At 35.6% G+C, this 21,438-nt stretch overlaps 4 protein-coding genes across 4 annotated transcripts; all 4 read left to right on the forward strand.

Moving 5' to 3' along the window:
- Positions 1 to 455: 455 nt before the first annotated feature.
- On the forward strand, positions 456 to 1,097 carry LOC105781596 (uncharacterized). The gene has a single exon (XM_012606121.1). It carries the CDS (start codon positions 456 to 458, stop codon positions 1,095 to 1,097), a length of 642 nt encoding a protein of 213 aa, XP_012461575.1.
- A 1,305-nt stretch (positions 1,098 to 2,402) lies between these two features.
- LOC128036197 (uncharacterized) lies at positions 2,403 to 4,313 on the forward strand. Its single transcript, XM_052627107.1, has 4 exons — positions 2,403 to 2,470; positions 2,813 to 2,944; positions 3,076 to 4,030; positions 4,119 to 4,313. Exons 1-4 carry the CDS (start codon positions 2,403 to 2,405, stop codon positions 4,311 to 4,313), a joined length of 1,350 nt encoding a protein of 449 aa, XP_052483067.1.
- A 2,394-nt stretch (positions 4,314 to 6,707) lies between these two features.
- Positions 6,708 to 7,448, forward strand: LOC105781598 (uncharacterized). The gene has a single exon (XM_012606123.1). It carries the CDS (start codon positions 6,708 to 6,710, stop codon positions 7,446 to 7,448), a length of 741 nt encoding a protein of 246 aa, XP_012461577.1.
- A 431-nt stretch (positions 7,449 to 7,879) lies between these two features.
- LOC128036198 (uncharacterized) lies at positions 7,880 to 8,792 on the forward strand. The gene is made up of 2 exons (XM_052627108.1): positions 7,880 to 8,189; positions 8,665 to 8,792. Exons 1-2 carry the CDS (start codon positions 7,880 to 7,882, stop codon positions 8,790 to 8,792), a joined length of 438 nt encoding a protein of 145 aa, XP_052483068.1.
- The last annotated feature ends 12,646 nt before the right edge of the window (positions 8,793 to 21,438 follow it).

Genomic DNA, 21,438 nt, shown 5'->3' on the forward strand with positions numbered 1-21,438 from the left:
ATATCAAGTGGAGAGCTTCGTGGTTTCTTCCGGATGAGATCCTATATCGGTGCGGGGATTTTGACTGGGTTCCTTTACTCGAAATTTGGGGAGCTGTTGGTTATGCCCCATTGCTAGTGTTAAGGCAATACAGGTCAAGGTAGTTTGTGCCTGCAATTCAGGGACTGGCTGAGTGTGAATTCTCGTATAAAGATGATGGTTATAAAAAGAAGGCTCGTGAGATGGCCAATTCATGGAATCAGACTCACCGAATGAAGAGATTAGCTGTGGGCCCAATGACAACTCCAGAGTATAACGAATGGTGGGTTAGGAGGATTAATGACAATACTCCTGGGCCAAATTTAGAAAGTAGTCAGTCGATGGAGAAGCATTTGCGAGTCGTCCCTTCTGAGTTGGAAATCATAAAGCAGGACTTTGAAAGAAGAAATGCAGAATTAGAGAAGAAAATAGAGCAAATGGAGGAAGAAAAAGTGAATTTGAGACTAGATGTGGATGTTCAGAAGCTCGAGGCTGATAAACTAAGGAAGGGAAAGAATAAGGCTGAAGAGGAATTAGATAGCTTGAAGACGGATTACAAAAAGTTACATCTGTCAATGAGAACTGCCGGGCTTCGAAAAACCTCAGAACAGTGGCGTGAAGAAATTCGAGAAGAAAGAAACAGGTCAGACCGGTGGGAAAGAAAATTTCAAGAGGTTCAAGCACGAAATGAAGCATTAGAAAAGAGCTTATCAGAGGGCCAAAAGGAAAAAAGTAAGTTGAAGGACAGGGTGGTTGAGTTAGAAGGGTCTCTTCATCAGCATAGAAGTCGAAATTCTGTAGTAGAGCTAAAGGCAAGTTTAAACAAGATTGAAGAAACAAAGGGTAAAATAGAGGGGTTAGAAGTAGCATTGCGAAGTTGTGAGGTTCGGATTGAGCATCTAGAGGCAAAGGAGGGTCGTCAGGTTGAGCAACTTCATTATTTCCAAAATCAAGTAAGAGACAGGGATCATGTTATGAGAGAAGCTGTGGTTCGGATTCGAGAGGTAGCAGATCACCTACAAGCTTTAGTAGTACAGGCCGATGTGTTAAGCGTGAAGTATGAATTGGAGTCAGATTGAGGACGAGAGTTGGCCTCATTACTTAAAAGCATTAAAGTCTTGAGTATTAGGGCAAAACCTTATTTGTAGTTCATTCTATGTAAAAAGATTTGTTTTCTAATAAAGTTTTCTAAAAGTAATTGAACTCAAAATTGACTCATTTTTTGCATTCATTTTCAGGCATCACATCATATGCATTAAAAATTGTTAAAAGGTTCTGATTAATCAAAATCATCATTCAGTTAACCTGGAAACTAGTCGGTCAACCCAACACCGCTACGGTACACGAGCAAAAACAAAAAGTATGGACCAAAGGTTGGAAAAGCTCGAGCAATTCCAGAAAGAAATGCAGGATCAACTTCAGCAGCAAATGCAAGAGCAGCTTGAGAAGATCCAACAGAAGATGGTGGACAAAATGGTAGAATCTCAAAGGAGCATGATGACACAGTTAACCTGACTATTGACGAAAGGAAAGGATAAAGGAAAGAGCCCTATGGTTAATGTCGAAGAGGAAGGTGGTGACAAACCCTTATATTCTCCAGGCTTTACACCTCCGCATGCGTAGCCCCAAGTCGAAGTATACCCGTGCAAATCTTCTGTTACGATTAGGCCTCAGCAATTTTAGGCTTATGCTTCACGATCGATGAATTACCAAGTCAGATCAGGCTCTAGCCCTGAGGACAATCTTGTCACTCATGTTGTTCCTGATTTTGAGGAGGCTGTTGAAAAAGAGAAAACAAAAGAAGAATTACCAAAGCAATTAGAGGAAAGATGGAAATGGATTGAAGAGAAATTCAAAGTGTTGGAAACTACTGAGAGATGTCATGGGATTGATGCTAAGGATTTAAGTTTGGTACCAGATTTGGTGCTTCCTTACAAGTTTAAAATACCGGAATTCGAGAAGTATAATGGAACCAGTTGCCCAGAAGCCCATATCACCATGTTTTGTAGAAGAATGACCGGATATGTTAATAATGACCAATTGTTGATACACTGTTTTCAGGATAGCCTCATGGGAGCAGCATTTAAATGGTATAATCAGTTAAGCCGTACTAAGATTAGTTCCTGGAGGGATTTGGCACAGGCTTTTATGAAACAGTACAGTCATATGGCAGAAATGGTTCCTGATAGGATTACTTTGCAGAACATGGAGAAAAAGTTGAATGAAGGTTTTAGACAGTATGCTCAGAGGTGAAGGGAGGTGGCATGCAGGTCCAACCACCGCTCCTTGAAAGAGAAATGACGATACTCTTTATAAATACGCTGAAAGCCCCATTCATTACACATATGTTAGGAAGTGCCACGAAAAGCTTTTCTGACATAGTCATGAGTGGTGAGATGATTGAAAGTGCTATAAGGAGCAGGAGGATTGATGTTAGAGAGAACAACAGAAGGTAGGCCTCAAAGAAAAATGAGGTGAACAACGTGAATACATACAGTAAATCAATTACGGTGAATTAGCCTAGAAAAGTAGTGGCAAGTGAACAGGGTTCATCAAAACAGGAATCTGGTGCGAGGCCAAGTACTGAAAGGCCTCAGTTCACACCCATTCCTATGTCATATAAAGAGTTGTATCAGAATTTATTCAATGCGCACGTTGTTGCACCGTTTTACTTGACTCCGTTACAGTCTCCGTACCCTAAGTAGTATGACGCAAATGCACAATGCAATTTCCATGCAGGAGTTACGCGGCATTCTATAGAACATTGTACTTCTTTTAAAAAGCTTGTTGAAAGGTTCATTAAGATGGGTGTTGTCAAGATAGATGATTCATCAGGCACGAAAAATCCATTACCCAATCATACTGATGCTGGGGTAAACATGATGGGTGAAAGTATGGGGAGAAAAGTCAAAAAAGTATTGCTGAGGTAAAAATCCCTTTGAAGAGGGTTTGGAAAGAAATAGTGGAAAGAGGGTTAATCGTCTCGAATTTAGTAAGAGGTGGCGAGACCCAAAGTTATTGTGAGTTCCATCATGAGGTGGGACATGAAATTTGGAGATGTGAGGAATTTAGAGCTCTGGTTCAGAGCTTGATGGATAATAGAGAAGTAGAGTTTTTTGAAGAGGTGGAAGGAAAAGGAAGTGTATGTGCGTCAGAGTTAGCGACGAGGATTCCGATGGTTAATCATCCTGTGATCATCATATCAAACTCTAGGGTTAATGAGGTTAGGGCACAGGTGATGCCGAAGATTGTAATTCAGAAGTCGACAAAGTTTTCATACAAGGATAGTAAGAAGGTCCCCTGGAATTATGAGTGCGATGTAACAGTCTCAGGAAAGGAAGCTTTAGTCAGTGTTCCAAAAGAAAACCAAAAGACAGGTTCTTATGCAAATGATGAGATGTACCGCAGTCGGATAAATGCCCAAGCAGAGTCAGCGGAGGGAGAAGTTCTTACGGCGGAGCAAAAGGAACAGAGGCCATTTATTAATGAGCTAATAAATGAGGAAGAAGCTATTGAATTCTTAAGATTTTTGAAGCACAGTGAGTATAGCATGATAGAGCAGCTGCATAAACAGCCAACTCGTATATCTGTGTTGGCCTTGCTCATGAGTTCAGAGGTGCATCGACATGCGCTGATGAAGGCCTTAAATGAAGCATACGTGGCAAGTGATATTTCTGTCAACCAATTGGATCGGTTGGTCAACAATATAAGCGCTGATAATTTTATCTTCTTCAACGATGACGAAATACCATCTAGAGGTATAGGGTCCACTAAAGCTCTGCACATTACTGGTCGGTGTAAAGGAAGTATAGTGTCAGGAGTTTTAATTGATAATGGATCTGCATTGAATGTACTGCCCTTATCTACTCTCAATAGACTACCTGTGGATAGCTCACATATGAAAACGTGTCAAAATGTGGTGAGGGCATTCGATAGAACGGAAAGGAAGGTTTTGGGGAGGATTGAGATACCGTTGCAGACTGGCCCAAATACTTATGAAGTGGATTTCATTGTAATGGATATCAACCCTTCGTATAATTGCTTGTTGGGAAGACCTTGAATACATTCGGCGGGGGGCTGTACCGTCATCATTGCATCAGAAGTTGAAGTTAGTGACAAAGGGACGATTAGTGACCATAAATGCTGAGGAGGGTATTATTGCGTCAATAACCAGTAATGCACCGTACATGGAAACAGATGAGGAGGTAGTGGAATGCCCTTTCCGAACCTTAGAGTTTGTGAATGCAACATTTAATGCCGAGGAGAGTAGAATTCCAGAGCCGAATATATTCTAGGCTACAAGAATGGGTCTTCAATTAGTGGTAGGAAGAGGAGTTATTCCGGGAAAAGTATTGGGAAGATATTTGCAAGGAGGAGTTGGGGTACCAGTAATGAAAGAAAAGTATGATCGTTTTGGTCTAGGTTATAAACTAGATGTAAAACAAAAGAGAAAGGAAATGGAGAGAAGACGGGAAAGAAGAAGGTCACGCCTGAATGGAAATGAGGTTAAGTGGGAACCTATGGCTTTTCCTCACATATCCAAGACATTCGTATCAGGGAGATTCATTCATCCTGAGCGAAGAATGCTTAAAGTAAAAAGTGTTGAAGAAATGCTGGGAGATATCCACATTAATGCCTTAGACACATTCGAGAGAGGGACACTGTTAGAGATTCGCCCTTATGAACCTGGAAGTGAGCTAAACAATTGGACTGTGGAAGAGATTCCTGTAGTTTTTAGAGCTCTTTCAGAGTAAATGTCCAGAACATCCTTGTTGTTTTAACTTTAGGAATTTCTTTATATGTACATGTGAAACGTTATGATTCTAATAAATACATTTTTCGTATTAAAGCCAGTAGTCTTTTTCATTCTTTTTTTCGAATAATTATTCTTTTATTCTTTTTCCACATCATTCATTTTTTCATTCATAATCATATTTGTTCATAAATTCATTGTTTGTATATTCTTTGGCGCCTACCATAGCTTCCCGGATATCAATGATTTGAATGACGATGCTTCAGACTTAGAATCCCCTTTTGAGCAAGACGTGTGTTTAGAGGGATCACATGATTTTGAAGATGACGTAGACTATGATGTATCTCCAGATTTATTGAGAATGGTAGAACAGGAGGATAAGCAAATCTTGCCTCATAAAGAATCATTGGAGATTGTGAGCCTAGAGGAAGGAAAGGAGGTAAAGATCGGAACTAATGTTACTGCCAAGACAAGGCGAAACCTCATCGAATTACTCCGTGAATTCAAATATGTCTTTGCATGGTCATATCAGGATATGCCCGGGTTAAGCACTGATATTGTGGTACACCGTCTTCCTATAAGGGAAGATTGCAAGCTAGTTCAACAGAAGCTCAGGAGAATGAGGTCTGACATTGTGTTAAAAATAAAAGAAGAAGTTAAAAAAAATTTGATGTTGGGTTCCTGCAAGAAGTCAAATATTCAGAGTGGGTAGCCAACGTAGTCTATGTACCTAAAAAAGATAGGAAAGTGCGAATGTGTGTGGATTACAGGGATTTGAATAGAGCCAGTCCAAAGGATAATTTTCCATTGCCTCACATTGATACTTTAGTGGATAATACGGCAGGTTATTCATTATTTTCTTTCATGGATGCTTTTTCTGGGTACAATAAAATAAAGATGCATCCGGAAGATATGAGAAAGACCACATTTATTTCTTTGTGGGGGACGTTCTGTTATAAAGTGATGCCCTTTGGGTTAAAGAATACGGGGGAAACTTATCAAAGAGCCATGGTAACTTTGTTTCATGAAATGATGCACAAGGGGATTGAGGTTTATGTTGATGATATGATTGCAAAGTCTAGAACGGAAGAAGAGCATGTTTAGGTTCTGCGGCAGTTATTTTTGAGACTAAGGAATTTCCAGTTCAAGCTTAATCCAACGAAGTGCACTTTTGGAGCTAGATCAGGGAAGTTGCTGGGCTTCATAGTCTACGGGAAAAGAATTGAGGTTGACCCAGACTAAGTCAGGGCAATACAAGATTTACCTCCACCACATACTCAAAAAGAAGTACGAGGATTTCTGGGAAGATTGAATTACATTGCTCGGTTTATTTCAAAACTAACTTAGAAATGTAATCCCATATTCTGTATTCTGAAGTAGCATAATTCGGGTGTGTGGGATGAAGAATGTCAGAAAGCTTTTGACAAAATAAAGTGGTACTTGTCCAACACTCCAGTGCTATTGCCACCTAGCCCAGATAGGCCATTAATACTGTATTTAGCAGTATTTGACAATTCTATGGGGTGCGTGTTAGGCCAACATGATGAAACAGGAAGAAAAGAAAGGGCAATATATTATCTTAGCAAGAAATTCACTGAGTGTGAAGTGAGGTACTCGTTCATTGAGAAGTTGTGTTGCTTTGGTGTGGATAACTCGAAGATTACGGTAGAATATGTTGTATCATACGACATGGCTAATTTCAAAGTTGGATCCCTTAAAGTATATGATAGAGTCGACTACTTTGAATGGGAGGATGGCTAGATGGCAGATCTTGCTTTCTGAATTCGATATAGTGTATGTGAGTCAAAAGGCCGTAAAAGGGAGCGCAATAACTGACTTTTTAGCTAGTAGAGCCTTGGAGGATTATGAGCCTTTAAACTTTGATTTTCCAAATGAGGATTTGATGTATGTGACAGTTACTGAAGAAAATCCCTAAATGGATCATGCGTGGAAGCTAAATTTTGATGGAGCCTCAAATGCTGTGGGTAATGAAATTGGGGCAATCCTGGTATCTCCAAGTGGAGATCACTATCCTATTGCAAGCAAACTAGATTTTGATTGTACGAACAATATGGCAGAATATGAAGCATACATTATGGGCATTCGTGCAGCCATCGAACGTAAGATCAAAGTGTTAAAAGTGTATGGTGATTCTGCATTGGTGATATACCAACTCAAAGGAGAATGGGAGACAAGAGACCCTAAACTGATCAGTTATCGAAAGACGGTTCTGAAATTGATGGACGAGTTTGATGACATCACTTTTTGTTACCTTCCACGAGATGAGAATCAGATGGCTGATGCATTGGCCACCCTAGCCTCTATGATCCGAGTGAATAAGTTAGAGGACATGAAGCCTATTCAGATAAGTATTTCTAAAACCCCGGCTCATTGCTATAATGTTAAGGAGGAGGGAAAAGATGACCATCCCTGGTATTTGAATATATTGCGATATGTGAAAAATCGTGAGTATCCAGATCAGGCGACGGAGAATGATAAGAGAGCATTGAGAAGAATAGCTATTGACTATGTTCTAGATGGAGAGGTCATGTACAAAAAAGGGAAGGATCAGGTACTGCTAAGATGTGTGGATGCAGTGGAAGCTAGAAAAATTCTAAATGAGGTCCATGAGGGTATTTGCGGAACGCATGCAAATGGTTTCACGATGGCCAGGTAGATCATGAGATTTGGGTATTATTGGTCTACTATGGAAAGAGAATCAACCATGCTAGGAAGTGCCATAAATGTCAAATTTATGGTGATAAATTGTATGCACCTCCTTCACCTCTTCATGTTATGACTTCTCCATGGTCTTTCTCTACGTGGGATATGGATGTCATTGGGCCAATATCGCCAAAGGCTTCTAATGGGCATTACTTCATCTTTGTGGTTATTGACTAATTTACCAAATGGGTGGAAGCTACTTCATATGCAAATGTCACGAAGTCAGCAGTTAGCAGATTCTTGAAAAAGGAGATCATATGTCGATATGGAATGCCCGAGAGGATCATATCTGATAATGCGCTGAATTTGAATAATAACACGATAGCGGAGGTCTGTAGTCAATTCAAGATCAGACACCATAACTCGTCGCCATATCTCCCAAAGATGAATGGCGCCGTAGAAGCAGCCAATAAGAATATCAAGAGAATTGTGGGGAAGATGATCGAGACTTACAAAGACTGTCATGAGAAATTACCATTTGCTCTCTTTGCTTATAGAATGTCTGTTAGAACTTCGACCGGGGTGACACATTTCTCTCTGGTTTATGGGATGGAAGCAGTTTTACCTATTGAGGTGGAAATTCCTTCTCTTCGGGTATTGGCTGAGTTAAAATTGGATGAGGCAGAATGGGCTCAGTCTTGTTACGATCAGTTGAACTTAATAGAAGGGAAAAGGCTAAAGGCTATTCAGCGCGGTCAGATGTATCAAAGGCGAATGATGCGAGCCTACAACAAAAAAGTTCGTCCTAGAGAATTTCATGAGGGGGAGCTAGTGTTGAAAAAGATCCTTCCCATACAAAAATATTTTAGAGGAAAATGGATGCCAAATTGGGAGGGTCCATATGTTGTAAAGAAAGCCTTTTCGGGGGGAGCTTTGATTTTGAGTGAGATGGATGGCAAAGACTTACCAAACCCTGTAAACTCAGATTCAGTTAAGAAATATTTTTCTTAATAATAATAATAATAATAATAATAATAATAATAATAATAAAGAGGAATAAAATGAGTGGCCAAGGTGAAAACCCGCAAAAGGGCGCCTTGAGACCAAAGGGGATTTGAGTTGAAAACCCAAAAAAGGGCGGCTCAAATGTTGATCAAGTGGGGCATCCAGTGATTTTGTAATGATTGAATCGGTGAGAAAGGGGACGCAACATCTTGGGGCATCGACAGAGTACTGTGGATCTTCTAAGCACAGGTCGAATTCAGAGTGGTCTTCGAAAAGTTTGCGCAGAGAAATTCAAACTGCGATATTTGGGGCACCTAGTCTTCTCAATAATTATATCTTGGAATACTTTTAAGATTCGTGTTGCCAATTCATTTTCTCTTTTATTCTTATTATTCTTTATAATTCATTTTGTATTTTATTCTCAATAAATTTCATCCTGTCCATTTTGATAGTCTTGTTCAAGTATTTTTCATTGAAGCAACGACTAAAGGATTAATAATACTTTTACAAAGGAAATTTTGCATATTACTCTGGAAATTTCTAAACAATATAGGGACCTGAAACAGGGCTATTGTTTAGAATACACCAAGTTCAAGGGTTGAAATGTCTAAAAAGGAAAATTTTAAAAGTAAGATTATCCTTTTGTTTTTATCGATCAAATACTGACTGAACAAAATGGCAAAATGTAGTAATGGTGACAAAGCTTGATCACCTTGCGATAAGAAGAAGTTGTTCTTGGAGAGGAAAATTCTTTATTTGTGCATGAGCATTTGGTATGACACCCTGGGAATGGTGTAAGAGACCAAAGAGTGTCACATTCGGTATCCTTGAATTGTGATAGCAGAGGATTGAGAAAAGGCCATATTTTTTTTCTCGTGGGTTACAACGGGAGAAAGATGGTACAAATTTTGCGTCCCAGTGGATTAAACTTGGAGGTTTACAGTAGGGGGCAATCTGATCAAGTGCTTCTTTGGAGACGCCAGCCAAGCAAAAGGTGCTATAGGACATTAGTGATGAAACCTTAATAAACTTAGAGTAATAATAACTCAAACGTTAAAATATCATTTTCATGACATTCTGCATTCATTCGAATGTCATTCAGACATGTCTAGTTAGGAGTGTTTGATTCATTCTGATCATGACATCCTAATCACTAGGCATAATTAGGTTCATAAAATGAATTATATAGGTCATGTTCTCTAGAGAACAGATCAAAGATAGCAGATCTTGTCTTCCCATACTGGTGGCGAAGTAGATCGAAGAAAGCAGATCTTATCTTCATGTATTGGCGTGAAGTAGATCAAAGATAGCAGATCTTGTCTTCATGTATTGGCGTGAAGTAGATCAAAGATAACAGATCTTGTCTTCCCATACTGGTGGCGAAGTAGATCAAAGATAGCAGATCTTTTCTTCATGTATTGGCGTGAAGTAGATCAAAGACAGCAGATCTTGTCTTTCCATACTGGTGGCGAAGTAGATCGAAGAAAGCAGATCTTGTCTTCATGTATTGGCGTGAAGTAGATCAAAGATAGCAGATCTTGTCTTCATGTATTGGCGTGAAGTAAATCGAAGATAGCAGATCTTGTCTCCCCGTGCTGGTGGCGAAGTAGATCGAAGATACAAGTTTTATCTCCCTGAAGTTGCAGTGGAGCAAATTGAAGAAAATGATCCTATCTCCTTGAAGTTGCAGTGGAGCGGATTAAAATCAGATCCTATCTCTTTGAAGTTGCAGTGAGCGGATTAAAAAACCACAAGTCTTATCTCCCTAAAGTTGTAGTGGAGCAGACTAAGGATAGCAAATTTTGTCTTTTGAGAAGTTACAAGTAGAGTGGGTCGAAGCCTCAATACCTCCGAAGATGCAGTAGGTTGAAATGGGGCGTCTTGAAGAAGAATAGCACCAAGGCCCAACACGACCGGACAAAATTGGCCATTTTTAGAGTCATTGCTATGTTCCCATTACATGATAACAAGCAAAGAGGGGCAGCTGTAATACCCAATTGTTGCCCGGGGCCCAAAACTATTTTCACAGCCCAAGTAAACTAAATACATTTGGCCCAACAAGGCCCAAGACATTACCCAAGCCCAAATCTAACCCTAGCCCAACTGTAATGTGGCCATCAACACCAAAAAAACAAACAGCAGTTACCCTAAGCAGTTCGCAGCAACCACGTCACAGTAACCGCCCACGTTCGACAGCCTTTGCGCACGTCACGCACGACTTCTCGCCAGTGGTACCTACAACGAGCCACGAAAAAGTAGAGATAACGGGAAATATAGCAAAATTATAAAAAATTATTATTTTGGCTGTAAATATTTGGCTATAAAAAGCCAATTGTTTTCTGTAATAGGGGTTAGCAAAATTTTGTATTGAAATTAAAGAAAATAAAGGAAAAAATAGAAAAGCAAGGATTTGGAAGGTGATTTTCTGGGTCTATTTTCTTCTTGCTCATTGATTTCCTTGTTTTTTTCCTTTGCACACCAAACAAAAAATAAAAGGAGGAGGAGAAATACTTACCAAAAGAGGCGCACTGTTGACATTTTTGCTTCTCTTCGTCTAAATCGAAGTTGAAAGGGGGGAGTTTGGCTTGAAAAACAGAGGAGAAGGTGGAGCAGTTCTTGAGGCTGCTGTTACCGCAAACGAAAATGGGGTTTTAATTAGAGTTTGAAATGGGTTTTAACTTTTAAGCATTGATGGGTTATTTTCGTTTTTAATCCTTCCACTTTATCCCATCATTTCAAAACCATTCTTTTTTGTTTTCAAATTTTTCCATGAAAAATCAAATCTATTTTATTGTAGTACAGTGTTGCACAGCATTTTGGGTGATTTGGGTAAATTTCTCTTTTGATCCTCCTCCTGTTGGGCGCATTTCAATTCGGTCCCTTCTTGTGTTTTCTATTTTTAAATTTTGTTTTGAAATTTCGTTTGTTTTCAATTTAGTCACTAATCTGTTTTTTTTATTATTTCTTTTATATTATTTATTTTATTTTATTAATTATTATTATTGTTATTATTATTATTTTAATTCATTCATGAGATAAAAAGTTTTTCTTTTGAAATCTTTTCAAATTTTTCAACACCAAGACATTAAACAATAAATTCGGTACCGATTTTGGGCGTCACGAGGGTGCTAACCCTTCCTCATGCGTAACTGACTCCTGAACCTGTTTTTTCATAATTCGTAGACCAAAATTGTTTTAAAGGTGAGCCGATCACACCTTAACAAAGGATCGGTGGCGACTCCAATTTTTGTTTTTTCAATTCGATAACAAATTTTTGTTTTTCAAAAAATGGTTTCCACAAATACTATTCCGCCTCTATTCCATTACATTCAACCAAACAATTGGTTCCATTACATTCAACCAAACAATTGGATTACTATTACGCCTCTATTCCATTACACCTCTATTCCATTACAGCGAACCAAACGTGCCCTTAAGGTATTCAAATTATACATAATTACATAATGTTTTAATTGAAAACTTAACGATATTAACTATTTGAACTAAACATTAACATTATTAAAAATTATACAGATCAAATTATATTAAAATTTTAAATTTAAATTAAGGAACAAAAACTAAAATTTAACTATTTATAAAAAAAAGTGCCACTTTTCAATTTTAGGCCTTTTGTATATAGGTATATAGGTTTTGATACTTAGTGTCCGTTTGTTTACATATAAAATGGTTTTCGGAAAATGATTTCTGGAAAATTAGTTACGTTTTTGGAAAAGCTAATATTTTCTAGTGTTTGAATCTGTGCAAAATATTTTCCGTTATTTGACAGATTTCATGAATTTTTTTCATAAAAGCTATTTTAAAATGAAACAAATGTACATTTGAGAATTTCTTGAATTTTCATTATTTAATTCAGTTTATTTTATATCTATTAAATTTATATTTTACATTATTTTTGCATAAATTGCAATGATTTATTTACAAATAAATACAAATATATAATAGTACTCAATTATTAAGCTAGAATATTAACATTCATAAATTGAAAACAACTAAAGTGAATTCAAAAGGCATGTTTGTTTTCATCAATGAAGCATTTTATCAAATACTTTCTAAGTTGAGCTCAACCTTACAGAACACAAAAGAATCCCAAATAATGATAAGACTTCCAAAACTGCCATTTGAAGCTTAACCAATAAATTCTCAATTATCAGAGGGTCATAAACAAGATAAGTTAGGAGTTGGGTAGGAGATGTGGCCAAGTCCTCCTTATTATTCAGAAGAGCAACCCTAGCAATAGCAACAAAACTCATAGTCAAGTTCCACAAACCCCCAATTCCCTTTTTTTTTCAACCATATCAAAATCATATATGTAGGAAGAATTTGTGCAGCAAAGCCCTAAAACTACTTTGATTTCTCAAATACTATAGTTTTATGAAAATTTCTTACATGTATCCTAATTTGAAACTTTCCTCTGCAACCACAACTATCTCAGTCAACAGCCTGGAAAAATAGCCTAATTGACATTGATTGTTGCTCTTCAGTCAATTGAAGAAACCAGTTTCTTAAAAGATCTGTAGGCAATAAACTAGCTTATTGCGGGGACAACCGTCATAGAGTTAGTTTGGTAAGGGACCATCACATAAACGAAATCGTAAAACTAAAAGGTTGTTCAGGAATGGTTCACTGGATTCTATAGGCCAAAATGGTTCGCTGCAAACAGACATGTTACATCTTAAAAGCAATGTATAGTAAATAAGGTGGATTACGGGGAAGTAATCTAAACAAATTTACAACCCGAGTAGGGTGAGATGAGATTCAGTCCGCTAGAGTGGCATGGGTCTCTATTAGTTAACTCGACTGAGGGGATGTCAGCAAGTCCTTTAGGACTACAGTAAGAAAAAGAGTCTACCAAGAGTTAGATGATTTGGAAGGTAAGGCAAGGAAGGCGTAACAAAAGGGGTCCTTAGATGGAGGTTCAGGAGAACCACCCTATAAGCATATGGCGAAAAAGAGAAGGTAGGAAAAGAAAAAACAAAGTTTGCAATCATTGCAAGACATTGGAAAAGTAAATTAACCTAGTCAGATGGTGTAGGATCGACCAAAGGGAAAATCGCTTATCAATCTATCCGTAAAAAGACGAGTATGAAAAATGAATCGGAGGTCACTATCTAGATTAAGAGAAATTGTCCCTAAACAACCAGGGAGTTAATTGTGTTTAATTTCTTTTCATATTACTAGCCCTACAATATGGGATTTATTCTTGAATATTGCAGTATAGAAACTCACTAAGTTCAATTGAACTTGTAAAATTTTGGCCTATGCTTGCAGGAATCGTTGGGTGATTAATGATCTTGAGGAGAGACCAAACCAGACCGTGTTAGATCGAGGATCATCTGTAAGGTGTCATGCACATAGGAAAGGGTACCTTCAAAGGCTCCGCCTCGAAGTTGGTTATATTGTTATTAAGTAGTTTTCTTAGGATTTAAATTTTTAGGGTAGTCAAGTCATGTTTGGCTTAAGATTTCAATTGTAAGAAATATTTGTAATAAAGTAGTAGGGTCTTTTGGCGAATTTTCTGATGAAAGTGTCAAACCAAACCGGTTCAATTGTAACACTTTATACCCGGACTTGGTGATTGGGTAGGGTAAAGGCATTACAGTTTATCTAAACAAAAAATAGAGTCAATTCGTATTAGAAAATATCACACTATCATAGGTTATTGTGGCATGTATTTCTAGACTCAACACGTGCTATGTTTCAGTCCTAAAATTGATAAAACCGTAGCTGTGATACCACTAAAGTTAACACTACTTGCCCGACCCGATCGTCGGGCTCGAGATACATGATGTCATATTCGTTGCCGAAGCAACTATAGTCAAATACACAATAAATAATCATTCATACATGCCAATAAGTGTCAATCACAGTTAAACCATGTTAAACAATTAATTTCGAGTCTTAATCGAGCTTACAAAAGCTTTTGTGTCCACCTAAACTCGAAATAAGACCAAATTGTAAAGTTTTAAATGTTCAGCGTCAACATCGTGACCATATTGTAACATCGCCAAATAGTTTTTCACGTCACGACATCAGGCCACTCACATACTGTCTATCGACATTGGGACGAGGAAAGTTGCTAAGCGGAATAAGTACTTTTTTTGTAAAAATGAATCATTTAGTACCTATTTCAAAGTTTCCAACCAAACCTAACAACATATTTAGAAAATACCAATTTCAATTGAATCAAAACATGTCAAACAGTTCAAGCATCCATGTTCAAGTTCTTATCAAGTCAATCACTACCTATACCCCATTTAAACCTAAACAATTCAATACCATTACAACCTAATAATCAAGTCATGCAATTTCCAAACTTTACCTCTATCAAACCACCTTGAAACATACCATTTCAATTTCATTATAAGCACTTAAAAGCACATATACGTATTTATGACATATAAACATTAAGCATAACTATCAACTTTCAAAATTAAGTTACATTTCACAAGCATACTTTAAGTTACTTACGTTCAAGTACATTTCCATTTCATTCACCAATCAAACAAGCTACCATTTCTACCTCATTTCATACCATTCCATACACTATTCATATAGTTATAGAAAATCACATCTTTAGCATAGGAGTACATATATGTCCAATACCATATGCAATCCAAAACACCACTTCAACATGATAAATAATGGTTAAAACGAACTTTCCACAAGTAAATACATTCACATACCAAGATATACACCATATCACCTATATACATGCCACAACCCTAGACTCAAAATTACGAACTAGCTACCCAAATAGGGATAGTGTGAGCTTTGAAATGATCCAGCTTGACGTCTTTCACAAGGTAACAATCTACAAGGAAAGGGGAAAATAACTAGGTAAGCATATAAAATGCTTAGTAAGTTCATATGAAATTTACATTACTTACCTTATTTTGTTCAACAAGTTAAATTACTAATCACATTGGCATTCAATATGGCTTCCCGTGACATACATTAATGCAACTAATACATATCATCATATACAACCAAATAGGTTAGTCAATTTGCATATCAAGAAAATTAAGCAGGATTTCATATAACACATCTCAAATTAAATTCATATGCAATCCATTTCTAAATCATTTCAAGTTTCTAATTCCATTAGATTAAATTTTTTCCTGAGTGAATTATAGTAAAACGAACTCGGATACACGGGAATATTTTGGTCACACAAGCTGATATATATCAAGGTTGCTCACACAAGTTGACATCATATCAAGGTTATCCATCTGAGCTAAACCAACGATACGTATAACCAAATAATCTTCCACAAATGCTAGATCTCGTAACATGTAAATCCCTCATCAATTATGTGTATAATCCTAATGGCATGCCATATGTATCTTAATCTTTTATTAAGTTCACATGGGCATCATTGTCGTATATATATCATTAACAAATCTTGTACCAGTTTATGTATTTCATTACAAGTCCTTTAAACATTCAACATCCATATTGGTATTCCTTACGTTTTCATAATAGCTAATATTTTCATGATTTTCAATTCAATCCATTTTAAGCTCAATATGTCAATTTCACTAAATTCACTTTAATTTAAACACATAAATGAAAAAAAACACAATTCAATATAGCATAAAATAAAGTAGTAAGTTCCATATAAACTTACCTAGCCAAAACACTCCAACAAGTTAAATCCTCAAGAACTAATCAACAATTTTGGCTTTTTCTCGTTTATCTTGGTTTAATCCAATTCTTGATCTAAACAATTATTTTAGACAATTCATCAATACCAAACATTTTTATATTATGCCATAACATGAATAAACCTACATAATTTCATTTTTGAATACCCTAAATTTTTACATTTTACTAAATTTAGTCCCTAAAATCGAAATAACAATATCTTTCCATTTTGAGCTTTGATTTAAAAACATATTCCAATTACATCCCTTATGAACCTTCTACTATCTATTTATACCATAATTTTACAATAATTTTGCATTTTATTCACTTTAGTCCCTATGTACAAAACTGACCATTAAACTTTATAGTCTAGTCTTTTTTTCATAATCTAAGCTTAAAATGTATCAATTTAACACCAATTTCTTCAAGAAATCAACAATGGAAACCTTCAAAAAATTTAACAACTTTAAAAATTGGTACATGGGCTAGCTAAATCAGGCTCTTATGACCATAAAAACATAAGATTTTATAAGAAAATGACTGAATTTAACATACCAATTGATAGCCAAAAGTTTGAAGCTTCAAAAGGGTTTTCTTTCTTTTACATACGGTAAGAGGAAGAAGATGAATGAAAAATGATTTTTCTTTAACCTTATTTTAGCTTATATAGGTAAACTAGGGACTAATTAATTTAATTAATTAAACTAATCATGTAACGACCCGAAATTCAATGGTGTCAAAAAATGTGATTTTAGAACCCTATTTTCATCAACCATGTTTGTAAATATTAAATATAAATATTTACGAGGCTAATATAGAAATATATTAAAGTTTGGTCTAGTAATTTTGCCTAATTAGTAGTTAATTAAGGTACAAATGTAATGACCCTAAAGTCAATGGTGTTGGAAGTTCAATTTTAGGACCCGTTTCCATAAACCGAGATCTTAAATATTTTTACTAAACATTTATAGTGCTATATTAGAAGTAAATTGAATTTTGGATAAGCATTTTTATCAAAATAGGAATTTATTCAGTATAATGACTGAATTGTAAAAGTAGAAAAATTTCAATTGCTAAAAATATTTAATTAGAATTTAAAGTAAGGGCTTAATTTTGTAATTTTACCACTATAAGAATGTTAGTGGATGATGGCTTAATAGATTATAAGGTTATCTTATAAAATTTAATTAAATTATAATATTTATAATAAAAATAAAATAAAACCATGTAATAAAAACTTGGTTGGAAGAAAGAGAAAAGCATTTTCTCTTCAGCTTCCCCATTCATTGAATTCACCATAAAAGAAAAAAGGAAAGAAGCTTTCGGCCTTAAAGTTTTGTAGTTTGGCAACAAATTGGTTAGTGCAATTTATTTTATTTCTTGTAATTTTTGTATTTTTGAAATCACAGGAGCTCAATCTAGTTGACCCGCATGTTATTTTTTGAAGCTATTAAAGGTTGAGAAAGATACTATGGTTGAACTTTTGAAGTTATAGGTACCAAAGAAAGATACTATGGTTGAACTTTCGAAGTTATAGGTACCAAATTGATAGATTTTAAGCTTAGAAGTGAAAAAGGATTAAATTGTGAAGTTAATTAATAGTTTTGTACATTAGGGACTGTTAAGTATGACTCCTATTTTCAGTCAAATTTGAGAAATAATCTTTTAGTTAAACTCTATTTATTTGTTTCAGTCAAACACTGATTAGTTTAAATTATTTTATTATTATTTGACATATGAATTTAGCCTATAAATAGGCTCTTTTACAATATTAGTAAAACACCCCATTTAGAGATTAGAACTCATAACACATTTAGAGAATTTTTGTTTACGTTTTGAAGGTTATTTGTTTTCGAGGTTTGGGGTTTAGTTTTATCTCCATCTTTTGTACTCTTCGTTCTTTTGCCATTATAGTAAAATTAACTTTGCCCGTGGTTTTTTATCCTCTTTGGAGAGGTTTTTTCACGTTAAATTTGTGTGTTCAATTTCTCAATTTATTCTGCTATTTTTGTTACTTGTTGCTTAATCGGGTCGATCCTTAACAAGTAGTATCAGAGCTAGTTCAATTTTCATAGATCAGCCTATTCAGATATGGCAACAACAAGGTTTGAAATTGAGAAGTTCGATGGTGAGACAAATTTCAATATGTGGCAAGTTCGGATGATGGCAATTCTAGTTCAATCCGGTTTGAAAAAGGTTGTTACCAGGAAAAAGCCTGAGAATCTAAATAAAATAGAATGGGAAGAGCTTGATGAAAAGGCCTTGTCTACAATCCAGTTGTGCCTCGCGAATACGGTATTATAGGAGGTATTGATGGAGAAGACCTCATCCGCCTTGTGGAAAAGGTTAGAAACTCTTTATGCGACTAAGTCTCTGGCTAATCGTTTAGTGTTGAAATAACGTCTATTTATGTTTCGCATGAACGAAGGTGAGCTTCTTAGAGATACATCAGTCAATTCATTACTCTTTTAAATGATTTAAAGAACGTTGAGGTTCATATTGATGATGAAGATCAAGCTATGTTATTATTGTGCTTTTTATCCCATTCTAGTCTTATCTTTTAGGAAGACCCTGATTTATGGCAGAGACAAAATCTCGTTCGAAAATGTAAAGGGTCATTTGTTGAGTAGAGACAAACTCGACAATGAGCTTCATTTGGATAGCAAGGTAGATAGGCAAACTTTCATTTTGGTAGCATCAAAGAAACGAGACAAAAGGTGTCGCTATTGTAAAAAGTTAGGTCACGTCAAAGCATATTGTTATAAACTGTGAAATAAAAGAGCTGCTGAGAGTAACAAGGAAGATGTAGCTAGTGCTAATTTGGCAGATGAAAGCGGTGATGATTTCTTGTTAGTGTCAACGAGCGATAACTCCAAGCTCACGTCCAAGTGGATCCTAGATTCAGGATGTTCTTTCCACATGTGTCCCAATAGAAAATGGTTCTCTACATACAGTTCGGTTGAAGGTGGAGTTGTGCGCATAGGAAACGATTCATCTAGTAAGGTAATTGGTATTGGTACTGTTAAAATTAGGACACACGATGGGACGATTAGGACACTCTCAGATGTCAGGTATGTTCCTGATTTACGAACAAATCTCATCTCCTTGAGTTTTTTAAACTTGAAAGGATGTAGAATCAACATTGAGTCGAGCGGCATTAAAGTATCTTGTAGAGATCTCATTTTGTTAAAAGGTAAAAGAACTGGCAGTTTTTATATTCTGGAAGGTTCTACAATGACCGGTGAAATCGGACGTCCCTCGTCCGTTACAGAGTCGAAGTCAACTCGTTTGGAGCGAAGGCAACTTGGTCATAGGAGGGAAAAATGTATGACCATTTCGTTGGAGGTTCTCTTTTGGACGCAGGTTTTGAAAAGTTAGGGCACTGTGTTCGTGAAAATCAGACCCGGGTTAGTTTTGATTTGGCAGTGTACAAGTCGAAGGCTAGAAGTCTTCCAATTTCTAAGCACAAATTCGACTTAGTTAATTCCCTACATAGTTCAAGATAGGCTCGTGGCGGGCTTTGGCAAAGATGGCATTGTGGAAATATGAGTCAAGGTGGAGATTTGTTAAGTATGACTCATATTTTCAGTCAAATTTGGGAAATAATCTTTTAGTTAAACTCTGTTTATTTGTTTCCGTCAAACACTGATTAGTTTAGATTATTTTATTATTATTTGACATATGAATTTAACTTATAAATAGGCTCTTTTACAACCTTAGTAAAACACCCCATTTAGAGATTAGAACTCATAACACATTTAGAGAATTTTGTGTTTACGTTTTGAGGGTTCTTTGTTTTCAGGGTTTGGAGTTTAGTTTTATCTCCATCTTTTGTACTCTTCGTTCTTTTGCCATTATAGTAAAATTATCTTTACCCGTGGTTTTTTATCCTCTTTGGAGCGGTTTTTCCACGTTAAATTTGTGTGTTCAATTTCTCAATTTATTCCGCTATTTTTGTTACTTGTTGCTTAATCGGGTCGATCCCTAACAGGGACCAAACTAAATAATTTCTAAAATTGGCTGTAAAAATGAAAAATAGGATATCCCTAATGGATTATATTGAAATTATAATTTAATTTGGAGTTCTAATTTGAAAGTTATGTTAGTCCCGATTTTAGGGACTAAATTGAATAAAATGCAAAATTTTTGTAAATTTTTAATTGAGTGTAGAATTGACTGTATATTGATGTTTTTGTATATTTATGTTAATCTGTTGCTAATGACAACTCGAATTCCTTGAAAAGGAAGGGAAGAGATAAAGTTGTCGACGAATAGCTTAGAATTTACAATTTATATTTTTATAATATGAACCTTCTCAATTGTTGCATTTATGAATTGTGATGCATGGTAAGATTGTAAGGTAAATTGAAAATGATAAATGAGCTTAATAGAATTGATTTGAATTGATTGTTAACGATAAGGACTAAATTAAATAGTTTTGAAAATATTGTATATTATTATAAATGTGCAATTGAATCATTTTATGATGAAATACACTGTCACATATGAGAACTGATGATTGGTTGATGAAATTATGATATGGAATTGAGAAATTGATTATAATGAAATTGAAATAAGGATGGATAGTGGATATCGATTATAAGTCTAGAAATGTGAATTTGATATTACGATTTAATCAATTTGATCAACATATGGAAAAATATATATGTTGCAACTATGGTAGCTTGATTTAAGATAAGCAAAATAAATTGTATAATCAAGTGATGTATTAGGACTTGTAGATTGACATATTAATTTGCATTTAAATTTTTGTTTGTTGGTTCATGCATTACATGATTAATATTATGTTCTAATTTTTTAATATAGAAATATCGTTGAGTTGTACTCAACTTATGATTTTGTTTTCCATGCACAGGTTAAGTTTGATCATGAATGTCTAACAATATCAGCATTCAGCAGTAATCTCAGACTCAACAAGTGGTGATGTTTCTTGTAGTTTAATGGCATGTACCTAAGGCAGTATTATGCTTAGATAATACTAAAATGATTAATGACTTGGTATTTTGGTATAGTTGTGCATATGTGATGTAATTTTGATATGATTTTAATCTATGTATGTGTATATATATACATAAATAGAATTTATTGAATGTGTCGATAATGATTGTTAGTATAATTATGAACAATGTAGGAAGATTTAAATTTAGATAAGTTGGTGAGATGCATACTGTAGAAGAATTTAATTGGGAAGGTAATTAGTATGTTGTCATGTTGTGAATGAAAGTTGAGTTTGCTAGAAATGAATTGGTCATAAATTGACTAGAATGGTATCCATTGTTATAAGGATGATAGTTGATTGAGAAGCTTGTAAT

Source organism: Gossypium raimondii, chromosome 13 (genome assembly GCF_025698545.1).
Source record: "Gossypium raimondii isolate GPD5lz chromosome 13, ASM2569854v1, whole genome shotgun sequence".
Classification (NCBI taxonomy): Eukaryota; Viridiplantae; Streptophyta; class Magnoliopsida; order Malvales; family Malvaceae; genus Gossypium; species Gossypium raimondii.